General features: G+C 39.5%; 1 protein-coding gene across 7 annotated transcripts in view; it reads right to left on the bottom strand.

The window, feature by feature from the left end:
* Window positions 1-12649, bottom strand: part of TTC3 (tetratricopeptide repeat domain 3) — a 103980-nt gene that overhangs the window by 83633 nt on the left and 7698 nt on the right. For 2 of the 7 annotated variants that reach the window (XM_059686425.1, XM_059686426.1), the window contains exons 2-7: window positions 8184-8338; window positions 7533-7575; window positions 6798-6948; window positions 6286-6373; window positions 5090-5143; window positions 3984-4104 (exon numbers count right to left, since the gene is read on the bottom strand). The exons of 2 other annotated variants lie outside the window; for them this stretch is intronic. In XM_059686425.1, coding sequence (XP_059542408.1) covers window positions 3984-4104; window positions 5090-5143; window positions 6286-6373; window positions 6798-6948; window positions 7533-7575; window positions 8184-8327 — 601 coding nt within the window. In that variant the 5' untranslated portion in view covers window positions 8328-8338. Of the gene's footprint in view, window positions 1-3983; window positions 4105-5089; window positions 5144-6285; window positions 6374-6797; window positions 6949-7532; window positions 7576-8183; window positions 8339-10838; window positions 10977-12649 lie in introns of those variants that run through there. 3 more of the 7 variants (XM_059686428.1, XM_059686427.1, XM_059686430.1) reach the window with 3 other exon arrangements.

The following is a 12649-nucleotide window of genomic DNA, read 5'->3' as shown; positions in this document are numbered from 1 at the left end:
TACCAAGAGTGTCCAGCTCAGGTAATTGGGGAGGCTGAGCCACTGGGTCCTATAGGACACCTAGCACACAAAGCCACTCTACCAACACAGGGAAGCAGCCAAAATGCGGAGACAAAGAAACATGTCACAAATGAAAGAAATGGAGGAAAGCAAACGACTGGATATAGAGTTCAAAACCACACTTTTAAGGTTTTTCAAGAGCTTTCTAGAAACCGCCGATAAATTTAGTAAGACCCTCAAAAAGACTGGTGAGACCACCAATAAATGTAGTGAGACCCTCAAAATGCCTGGTGAGACCCTCGAGGTTATGAAAAAGGACCAAATAGAAATTAAGCATACACTGACTGAAATAAAGGATATTATGCAGAGTTCCAACAGCAAGAGGATTGCAAGAATCAAGTCAAAGATTTGAAATACGAAGAAGCAAAAAACACCCAACCGGAAAAGCAAAATGAGAAAAGAATCCAGAAATTCGAAGATAGTGTAAGGAGCCTCTGGGACAGCTTCAAGCTTACCAACATCCGAATTATAGGGGTGTCAGAAGAAGAGAGAGCAAGATATTGAAAACCTATTTGAAGAAATAATGACAGAAAACTTCCCCTACCTGGTGAAAGAAATAGACTTACAAGTCCAGGAAGCGCAGAGAACCCCAAACAAAAGGAATCCTCAGAGGACCACACCAAGACACATCATAATTAAAATGCCAAGAGCAAAAGACAAAGAGAGAATCCTAAAAGCAGCAAGAGAAAGACAGTCAGTTACCTACAAGGGAGTACCCATACGACTGTCAGCGGATTTCTCAACAGAAACTTTGCAGGCCAGTAGGGAGTGGCAAGAAATATTCAAAGTGATGAATGCCAAGAACCTACAACCAAGATTACTTTATCCAGCAAAGCTATCATTCAGAATTGAAGGTCAGATAAAGAGCTTCACAGATAAGGAAAAGCTAAAGGAGTTCATCACCACCAAACCAGTATTATATGAAATGCTGAAAGGTATCCTTTACGAAGAGGAAGAAGAAGAAAAAGGTAAAGATACAATCAACAAGTGAATCTAAAAATCAAGTGAATAAATAATCTGATGAACAGAATAAACTGGTGATTATAATAGAATCAGGGGCATAGAAAGGGAGTGGACTGACTATTCTTGGGGGGGGAAAGGGGTGCAGGGGATGTGGGAAGAGACTGGACAAAAATCGTGCACCTATGGATGAGGACAGTGGGGGGTGGGGTTAAGGGCAGAGGGTGGGGTGGGAACCGGGTGGAGGGGAGCTATGGGGGGAAAAAAAGAGGAACAACTGTAATAATCTGAACAATAAAGATTTAATAAAAAACAAAAAGAAAAAAAATAAAATGCCAAGGGCAAAAGACAAAGAGAGAATCTCAAAAGCAGCAAGAGAAAAACAGTTACCTACAAGGGAGTACCCATATGACTGTCAGCTGATTTCTCAAAAGAAACTATGTAGGCCAGAAGAGAGTGACAAGAAATATTCAAAGTGATGAATAGCAAGAACCTACAACCAAGATTACTTTATCCAGCCAAGCTAACATTTAGAATTGAAGGTCAGACAAAGAGCTTGACAGACAAGAAAAAGCTAAAGGGCTTCATCACCACCAAACCAGTATTATATGAAATGCTGAAGGGTATTTTTTAAGAAGAGGAAGAAGAAGAAAAAGGTAAAGATACAAATTATGAACAACAAATACACATCTACCAACAAGTGAATCTAAAAATCAAGAGAATAAAAAATCTGATGAACTGGTGAATATAACAGTATCAGGGGCATAGAAAGGGAGTGGACTGACAATTCTCAGGGGGAAGGGAGTGTGGGGGTGTGGGAAGAGATTGGACAAAAATCTTGTACCTATGGATGAGGACATGGGGGGGGCGGTTAAGGGCATGGGGTGGGGTAGAAACCGGGGGGTAGGGAGCTTTGGGGGGGGGGGAAGAGGAACAACTGTAATAATCTGAACAATAAAGATTTATCTTTAAAAAATAAAGTGATGATTTCGATGTGAAAGACAAAGAACGTCTGGGTCAACCGAAAACATTTGAAGACCAACAATGACAAGCATTATTGGATAAAGATGGGTGTCAAACTTAAAAACAACTTGCAGAAACATTAAACGTTGTTCAGCACACAATTTCCAATCATTTACAAGCAATGGGAAAGATTTTAAAGAAAGGAAAATGGGTGCCACATCAACTGAAGGAAAGACAAATGGAAAACCGAAAGTCATCAGTAAAATGTTGCTTCAACGGCACGAAAGAAAGTCTTTTTTGCATCGAATTGTGACTGGCGATGAAAAGTGGATTTATTTTGAGAATCCCAAATGCACAAAATCATGGGTTGATCCAGGTCAACCATCAACATCGACTGCCAGGCCAAACTGCTTCGGAAAGAAGACAGTGCTCTGTGTTTGGTGGGATCAGGAAGGTGTGGTGTATTATGAGCTTCTAAAACCAGGTGAAACCGTTAATACTGATCACTACTGACAACAAATAATCAATTTGAACCATGCTTTGATCCTGAAACAACCAGAATGTGCCAGAAGACATGGCAAAGTAATTTTGCTTCATGATAACGCACCATCACACACTTCAAAACCAGTTAAAGACACATTAAAAGATCTTGCCTGGGAAGTATTAACCCACCCACGGTATTCACCAGACCTTGCTCCTTCAGATGACCACTTGTTCCTATCAATGGCACATGCACTTTCTGAGCAGCACTTCAAAATGTACAAAGAAGTGGAAAATTGGGTCTCTGAATGGTTTGCCTCAAAACAAGAAAAGTTCTATTGGGACGAAATCCACAAATTATCTGAAAGATGGGGGAAATGTGTAGCTAGCGATGGACATTACTTTGAATAAAGCACTTTTGATGTTTCTCTTGAAATTACCGTGTTTTCTTTGATTAAAATCTATATTATTAACCGGTACACCTAGTATATGAGGCCCCGTTGTGGTCTCTTTGGGTATTATATATAACTAGAGCCCCAGTGCACAAAATTTATACACTCGGGGGGAAGGGGGTGTTCCTCAGCCCAGACTGTGGGAGGGCACAGGTCAGGCCGAGGGGCCCTACCAGTACACAATTGAGGCCAGGGAGGGATGCAGGAGGTTGGCTAGCTGGGGAGGGACTGTGGGAGGGTTCTAGGGCGTGTATGGCCTGTCTCACTCAGTCCCAATCAACCAGACCCCAGCAGCAAGCTAACCTACCAGTTGGAGCGTCTGCCCCCTGGTGGTAAGTGCATGTCACAGCAAGTGATTGTGCGGCCTTAACATATCATTAGCATATTATGCTTTGATTGGTTGAATGGAGGACTGGACAACCAGACACTTAGCATATTAGGCTTTTATTACATAGGAGGACTAGAGGCCTGATGCACGAAATTCATGCAAGGGGCTCGGCCCTTGCAGCACTGGCTGCCTAGCGGCCCCACCCACTAGTTGTTCTGGAAGGTCATTCTGGAGGGTCATTCTGCCATCTGGTCTAATTAGCATATTAGCTCTTTATTATATAGGATAACTTGAGTATTATATAGATAACTTATGACATCTACTTGGCAAAAAATTTTTAAAGTATCAGTGTTTGAGCACTGACCCATGAACCAAGAGGTCACCAGTTTGATTCTGGTCAGGGCACATGCCTGGGTTGTGGGCTCAATAGCCAGTAGGGGGCATGCAGGAGGCAGCCAATCGATGTCTCTCTCATCAATGTTTCTATCCCTCTCCCTTCCTCTCTAAAATCAATAAAAACATATTTTTAAAAAATTCAATGAAATATGTCATAGAAATCATTAAGACAGGAAATACAGAATGAAACTAACTACAAGGTTAAAGTTCTTTTATGCCAGCTTTTCCCTTACTCAGAAAAAAACATTTTTTTTAATCCTAAGATAAATAACTACACATTCCATTTTCCCAACTAATATCTTTAAAAACTGAGTCAAATAACAATCTAAAGCATTTATACTTACATTCAGTAAAGAAAATACTTAACATAGGCCAACAATTGTCAACTTCTCCTAATTTAGATAGAATTGTTACATCGCCTGTGTATTTCACCCAATTCAAAGCTTCTTCCATTGCCAATATATTCTGTTTCAAAAAGAGGGATGTAGAATGTGATTTCGGTATTAATTCTAAATTCACATGTGGCATTATACATTTATGTTATATAGTATTTCAGATTCTTAATATAAAACTTGTAACCTCATATTTTCATTACTCTAGCACAGAACTAGAATAGCTGGACCCCAACATACAAGTTAACAGACACCCTGGACTGGTGTATGTTACATTTCAGACCACCTTGGGCCACCCGCAGAGCTCAAGATGCTTCTGCAATGATTAGAGACCTGACAGATGAGGCCTACTGCCCAGCCCGAGATGGCCCTGGGTAGCAGAAGAGTTTAATAATATGAGATGAACCAGGCATCTCAGATCTCATCTAAATTAGGACTTCCATCCTTGTCTCAAGTTTAAAGATATAGATTAAGGTTCACCAAAGGGATTATGGTTTTTAAATGGTCTGTGGCAAATAGAAGAATAGGAGATAAACAAGAGGGTGTAGCTGGGCAAATGAGCACTCAGTGCAATGATCTTCACAGAACTTTCATTTGTACTTGTAGTGTCTGAAATGACTTCAGAAATTAAATAGTGGAGTTATCGGTGCAAATGCTAGGCTTAAGGGAAACGTGTAGAAGTTTATGTTACCAATAGCACTAAAAATTGGTTTACCATTGCATGTGACGATTATCTAGTATGATATAGCAAAACATGTTCATACCAGGGACCTAATAATTTCATTTGGGAGAATATATGCCAGGTAAATAATATAAAAGAGAAAAAAGAATCAACTTGTAAAAGAGGTTCAAAATTATACTAGGCATAATTTGGGGGGAGATGAAAATTATGTAAATCACCTAGAATAAGGAGAGCGCTTAAGCAAAACATAGAAATCAAAACCACCACACACTACTCATAAAGCGTTGACTATGTAGACCCAGACGTGGGCAACAAGCAGCAAGGCAACTGCACTGACTCACAGTGGCTGTGTTGGGTTCCTGTGTTTAACACTTACATTTTCTATTTTATAACCAATTCTCAGTAAGCCTCCAATAAAGAAGGAATCGTTCTGCAAAAAAAGAACATAAAACACATTTTTCATCTTTATTCAGTCAATTACACATGAATTTTCCAATGAACAACAAAATCCTACATTTTAGGAATACATAGTAGTCCACTTTCCACAAGCACTTTCATGCTCAATTTACCGCTAAAGGATCCTAAAACAAGAATTCAGAAATAGTCCCACATTGGGTTCTAATGATAAAAAGACTTAGTGTCACTTCTAGATATATGAATTTTAAAGTTAATTATACCTGTATTTTTTTATAAGAATACATTGGCCGATATAAGTTACTGCAAAGGATTAGCAACAGAAAATAAACATCAAATGCCCTTTCTAAATTTAAGTTTGCAATGAGAATAATACCAAGAAAAACTCTTGGTTAATACTTTCAACAATAAAGAAGTTTTTAAAAAACCCAGTTGCGCCGTAACCGGTTTGGCTCAGTGGATAGAGCGTCGGCCTGCGGACTGAAAGGTCCCAGGTTCGATTCCGGTCAAGGGCATGTACCTTGGTTGCGGGCACATCCCCAGTAGGGGGTGTGCAGGAGGCAGCTGATCGATGTTTCTCTCTCATCGATGTTTCTAACGCTCTATCCCTCTCCCTTCCTCTCTGTACAAAATCAATAAAATATATATTTAAAAAAACAAAACAAAAAAAAAAACCAGTTGGCTCCATAATCAACTGAAATAAGAAAAATTATCAAATGGCTCTCAATGAAAAGAAACCCCTCAGTGCAGTACAAGGACACCTGCTCAAATATGACATAAGATTACCCAAATGGAAAAATATTTGCGGCGGTGGTGGTGGCAGTGGTGTGATTTTAAGTCAGAAAACGGAACCCCTCACTTTCAGAACCTGGGACAACAGTTTCTGTGAATCAAGAGTAAACTTTCATTTGTGACAAATTCCAATTTCTATCCTTAGTAACAGAGAGCTGTCCTGGTTCTCAACATGTCCTGTCAGAACCACAAAAACAGCCACCTGCCTGATTTCTCAAATATATACCACAGACTCATGGACGGCAGCACCATCTCAGGTTAATCAGAACCGAAACCTCCTAACCATTATAAATTAGTCACACAGCCCGACACCATATACTCATAATCTTTAAATAGAGAAGGACAAAGCCATATTCCACCACTTACCATAACTTTCTTCGCCAAATCCACAATATCTTCCATCAACTCAAGATGTTGCAATTCCTTCAAACTTATCTCAGAAGTATGAGAACTGCTTAAAGAAAAATTTATTTTTTAAAAATTAGGTTCTTGTGTATTAAAGTTTACATTTAACTGCATGTCAGTCCTTTAAGTTCTGTTCCTTCGCTCTAAGTAACAATAAGTTTAAGTGGATAAAATATTATACCTTTTCTTGTATACAATGCTGATATTTATTAAAAAATCATATAATTTTCCTTACTCAGTTTCAAATTTAGCATCTAATGCTCTTCAGAATTTCATTCATTACATATATTATCATGATTATTCATTCATATCCAAATCCCAAGTACTAACTTTTTCCACTCTACTAAACAAGAATACAACTGAATAGTATACAAGCGTGAGACATAGCCTTCCACTGTACTTGGTTGGCATTCCTCAATATTGGCCAATGTGTTTACCACTGTTTATACGAAATGAATAATGTAGTAACTTACGTGGCCTCCACACAGGGGTACAGCCGTGATATTATGGAACTGTGTTGATGTTGAAACAGAAGTGGCCAGAAGATGTGTATTTTAATGGCATCACAGTAATCTCGCAGGATAGAAACTGGTTTAGTACACCACATATTGCAGATGTCGAATTCTTAATTTAAAAATTGTTTAAATTAATACTTTGTGCCTCATTTTGGAATCAATCAACAGTGTTAATAGAAAAAAGCAAAAACAGATTATGGGAAAGTAAGAAATGAATGGATAAAATATTTCAACCTGTTAGATATTAAGAATATTCAAGAGAGCTAAAACTCTATTTTAAAAAAGGTTTTGTTTCTAATGAAAAAGACTAGTAAGAATAAATTTTTAGCCCTAGCTGGTTTGGCTCAGTGGATAGAGCATCAGCCTGAGGACTGAAGGGTCCTGGGTTTGATTCCAGTCAAAGGCACATGCCTGGGTTGTGGGCTCGGTCCCCAGGAGGGGGTGTGCAGAAGGCAGCCAATCAATGATTCTCTCTCATCATTGATGTTTCTATCTCTCTCTCCCTCTTCCTTCCTCTCTATTTTTATATGAAAAACATATAAAAATAAAGAAAGAAAAGCTCTTGAGCAAATTGTTACTTTAAAAAAAAAGAATAATTTTTTAAGAGCTATGTAAGTCTGTTATATTAATGTAAAAGGATGAACTTCATGTGATAGTCTTTTAACAAATTAGTTAAAATACCAGTGTACTCACCTAAGTTTCTCTCACTTTCGGCATAATCTTTATACTGCCTACCCTAAAAAAAACAAACAAAAAAACACACAAACACACACAAAAACCCACATTTGATTTATATCTGATAAGATTCAAAAGCATGGTTCTTGATTTTTAATGTAAAGATTATTAGCACTGAACTAAAAAAGTGCACATTTATTTATATACTTTGAATGCAGCATCTTCAACCAACGCGTCGCCAGGCCTTTTCCCGGTGTTTCCCTGAGAGCTCTCTCTTTAAACTCAGGCAGAAACACCTTCCATCACTCATGCTCTGGCACTGCACCTTCTTGCTGCTGAGGCGCTGCGTTACTTTCCCTTCTGAAATCACCTCTTCTAAAGCATGTGTAGCTCTCCGTAAAAACTCACGTAGCACAAAACACCTATACTCAGATAGCTCTAAATCAAAAATCTTTAAGAGGTAAATCTCAAAAATTCTCATCACAAGAAAACAATTTTAACTATATGTGTTGATGGATGTTAACTAGGTGATTTCACATATATCAAATCATGTTGTACACCTGAAATCATGTTATATGATTTCCATTCCACTCGATTTTTAAAAACCTTACAGTAAAATCCTTTAAGAAGACGTAATATTAAAAACAAAAAGTTAACTAATCTACTTACCACCCCATCACAGAAGAGTTGAGTCACACGAACATAATCATTGGGCATAAATTCAGAAGCAAAGACACTATCGTCCTCAAAAGGGGACTCTTCTAACCAGGCATAATCTGTTGTAGTGTACTCTCCCAGGGCCAGAATGTCCATGGCACAGCGTCCTAAGGAAACAACACAAACCCAAGTCAGTGATTAAGTCATTCAGATAGGAGAAGCAGTCTGCCTGGCCTCTAGGACATTTTAGAAAAACACCTGGAACTTATGCCCCAAGGAAATAACTCCAATAAGAACACTGAGCTCCTGAGAGATTCTTGTCCTCATTCTGCAATTCCTTCCTCAACCTTCTTCAAATATCAGTTTAATCTATTTCTTCTTTTCCTCAAATTCAAAGTCACCAACCTCTACTCTGAATTTATCTGTTTACACGCCTCCTTCAGATGGAGGGTAATTATGGGCATCTTAGTCATCCTTTATGTGTGCCAGCATATGGAAGCCCTCAAGTAAGTGTTTGCTGAATGAACAAGACGTCTTTCCACTGTTGCCTTTTACACCATCCGCTTTTACTGCATCCTGTGAAAATCACTGTTTCACAATCCACACACTGCTACATGCTCAACCTTCTGGCTAGAGCTAATCCTGACTCCACTGAGGGAGCATTTCATTTCAGCTGCTCAACTGTCCTGCTCATCCCTCCGTGTGTTTACGTCTTGGGCAAAGGTGCACAGCCGAGTGGTACAGGGTGAGTGTATCAACCTCTTCATCCCCACAGCCACACCAGACCTTCCCTCTCAAGAGCTGCTACCATCCTGCTCCAACACTTCACAGCGACAACAGTCGGCACTGCTGATTGCAAAGGTGGGCAAAAACCCTCATGTTCAATGGGGAAAGGAAATTAGGGCTTTCTTTTTCAAACTAAGGTTTCTTTCCCTGAAGAAAGTTCAATAATAAGATTTAAAGCTTTCAAAGAAAAGCTACACAACCTAAACATCACTGAAAAATGCAGCATTTCATTACTTCCAACTCTAGCCCAAGTAATGGCTTTCTTTTCCTATCATCAGCAGCACCATTTTTTATACCTTTTGCTTCCCCACTATTACCTCACTATTGCTAAGACAAACCAACTTTCCGTTTTCCTAAGCAAAACCACTATCAGGTCTTGAAACACAAATCATTTCTTTCATTCTTATTACATCCAATTTGCTGTATGAAAAGACCTCACAATATCAGAGGTGAAGAACAACAATCTTCCTGGCAAACTCTGTGTACTATTTGTCACATGCACCCCTTCAATCCTCATAGCAAGTCTTCTCAGTTCAATTGCCAACACCCCCACTGTTCGGATGAGAAACATTCTAGATGAAGTAAGTAATGTGCTCAAGGTCACCAAGCTAGGAAGGATTCAAACCTAGGCCCTCTGATTCCAGTCTCTCCTCTCAAACACTATATTGTACCATATATATGTTTCCTTGTCATTGCCAGCTAGGTACCTCCTGGTTGTCATGTTTAAGAACACGGACAACTAGCTGGGAGTGTTCCCCTCTCCTGCAAATTCTATCATCCCAGCCACACCCAGGCCCATGCAGATGAGCCCTTCAGGACCCTAGCCTTGCAGTTTATCTACCTTCTCAGCTAAAATGAACTGTACTTCCCAAGGTCACACCTCAGATCACTGCCCATTTCTAACCGGTTTTTAAATCTAACTCCCATTGGCTCCTCTGAGAACACCCAAGTGTCATTATAGCTCAAGTCTCCCTGCCTCCTCCCAGAGACATTCTTCAGCCTCCTCAGGGCTCTTCTTCCTTTTCTCCCATCCAAATCCTCCATTCGCATTTACTTTGTTTCCTACAACTGGGTTTCCACTCCCAGGAAGGTCATTAGTGACCTTCTACAACGGATTGATTATACATAATGTCTGGACCCTGACCTATTCTAGGTCAACAATATTCTGAGTTTAGCATTTAACTCCAAAAGTGAACAATGACTTGAAAAAATAAAGACATTTTGGCACCCAAAGTGTGGCATATACATGGGACCTATGCTATCCTGGGAAATATATACACTTTTAAACTCATTTGTTTTACAAACGTTTTGTGTGTGTAAATACAGAAAGAGCCAAAACTGTCTGTCACAGCCCACACGACAATGTCATGGCATCGATTACAATACAATTAATGGGCTCACATCTGGCAGACTGAGCCACTGTGACATATCAGCCTGGCAGATCTCACCAATACCACACCCTACACCAACTATACTGTAATTACACCATTGGTGTAATTTTTATTTTCTATTTTGTTTTAACCAGAAAGACGATATGGCATAGTGGTTAAGAGCATGGACTCTGGAACCAGACTGCATGGGCTTGAACCTGGCTCTCCAATTCCCTCAGTGTGTGATCTTGAGCAAGTTACTTGACCTCTCTGTGCTTCAGTTTCCTCACATATCAAATGCAGACAGCACTACTACCTGCCTGATTAACCAGTTAATAAATTTAAAGTGCTTAGGAGAGTACTTTAGCACACAGTAACTGCTATAAATACCAACTATCATTAACATTAATACTACATGAGTCTTTTTTCTAACCCACTGTTTGGATGCTTCCAACTAAATGGTCTACCTCAATTGCTAAGTCCAAAGAGCACTTTTCAGCTTACAACTTACTTGACGCTGTTGACCACTTCCTCCTTTTCAGATCTCTTCATCTGGACTCCAGAGACCATCTTCTGGTTCTCCTCCTATTCTTCTGGCTGCGCTTCCTCAGTCTCCATGGGCTCTTCTTCTCCATTCCCCGCCACCCAAATGTCAACTCTCTTTTCTTTTCACGCTTACCCTCTCCGAAGGTGATCTTACCCACCACACCCATGGCTTAACACAGCACTTTCTGAACGTCCATCATTTGCATAGCTTCACCATGATTTTTGCCATTTCCACATGCCACATGTATTTTTATTTACTTGTTATTTCTTTTATTGGTCTCGCTTGGCCTAATTGATAATATCCATGATGTCATAGGTTTGATGTACAATGTATGCTTTTCATACACATTAAATTCCTAACTATTCAAAAAATTGTGTTTATTTATAACCAGTTTAGGTTATCTCATACTACACAACAGCGGAGATGTCCAAATGCTCAAGCCGCTCAAAGCTCTCGAAGCCTGGGTTGTATCTCATGATTCCAGAACCTGTCAACTGCTACTGTATTTAACCTAGATGTCCCACAAGCCTCTCAGATTCAGTAAGTTGAGAGACAAACTTACCGTTTTCCTCAAAAATAAAGGAAACCAAGTTCTTTCCTCTTTCTGTATATCATCGGTTAATTGCTCTACCTGCCACCTGCTTACCCAAACCAGAAACCTGGGGTTCAATCTAGACTCCCCAGTTTCTTTCAACATTTCTACCCAACTGACCACAAAGTCTTGTCATTTCTACTCCCCTAAGAAATCTAAAATTAGCACACATACACCTCTTCATGCCCAGGGCTGCGCCTTAGTTGTAGCTTCATCTTTCTCCTCTGAACTGATTTCGCAAGCAAGTCTCCTAACTGGTGACATGCCTGCAATCTTGGCATCCTCTAAAATTCTGATCATAACACCATTCAACAGCTTCTCTTCATCTTCAGAATAAAGTCCAAACTCACTAATGTAGCATAGAAGGTTTTCTGTGATCCTGTTCCTGCTTTTGTCTCCACTCACTGCATGACACTCACCTTACAAGCCAATCATACTCAGCAACTACCTGTATTCCTAAACAAACCTTATGCTGCCCACCCAGTGCCTCCCAGTCCTTAATACTAAATTCCAGGAAGCCTTTCCTGATCTTCTTGCTACCACCAAGTTTATTGCTGTACCTCTTCTCTGGAATCCTGGAGTACACTGCCCATATCTTCTGACAGCAGTTTTCACAGTTTGGTCATCACAGATTTATCTCTGTAGATTCACTATGGGCCCAGAGGGTAAACTGTGCCCTACCCATCTTGATTCCCTAGACTGTTTCCCAAATTTTTATTCACATTCCCCAAAGTAGAAAACTTTGCCAAATCACCTACCACCTGTACTGTAATTTATTTAATATTTTTAAAGAATAACTTCAATATAAACATGTTTTAATAGAAATTTTGATATCACCAAGAAATCTTAAGTTTGGTATGACAGAATATTTTTCTAGTACAAACTAAAATATTTGAATAAAATTAAATATTAAAGTAACTGACTTATTGGCTCTATCACTACAAAAAAAGTGGGTCCTAGTTTTTAAATATTTTTATTTTGCTGAGTTCATAGAAATAGGGAATATTCAAAGCCACCCTTACCCTGCAAAAAACAAAACCCTCTTGCTAGAACTAAACCTGGCAGTCAGAGCTACATATAGTAATGCCAAGAACAGTAGTTGGATCAGGACACTGAGCTCTGGACCAGAAACAAAGTGAGGGAACCGAAAAGTGGTCCCACGAAAACTCCTCAACGCCAGTCA

This window comes from Myotis daubentonii, chromosome 3 (genome assembly GCF_963259705.1).
Source record: "Myotis daubentonii chromosome 3, mMyoDau2.1, whole genome shotgun sequence".
Classification (NCBI taxonomy): domain Eukaryota; kingdom Metazoa; phylum Chordata; class Mammalia; order Chiroptera; family Vespertilionidae; genus Myotis; species Myotis daubentonii.
This window is presented reverse-complemented; position numbering and strand designations above follow the sequence as displayed.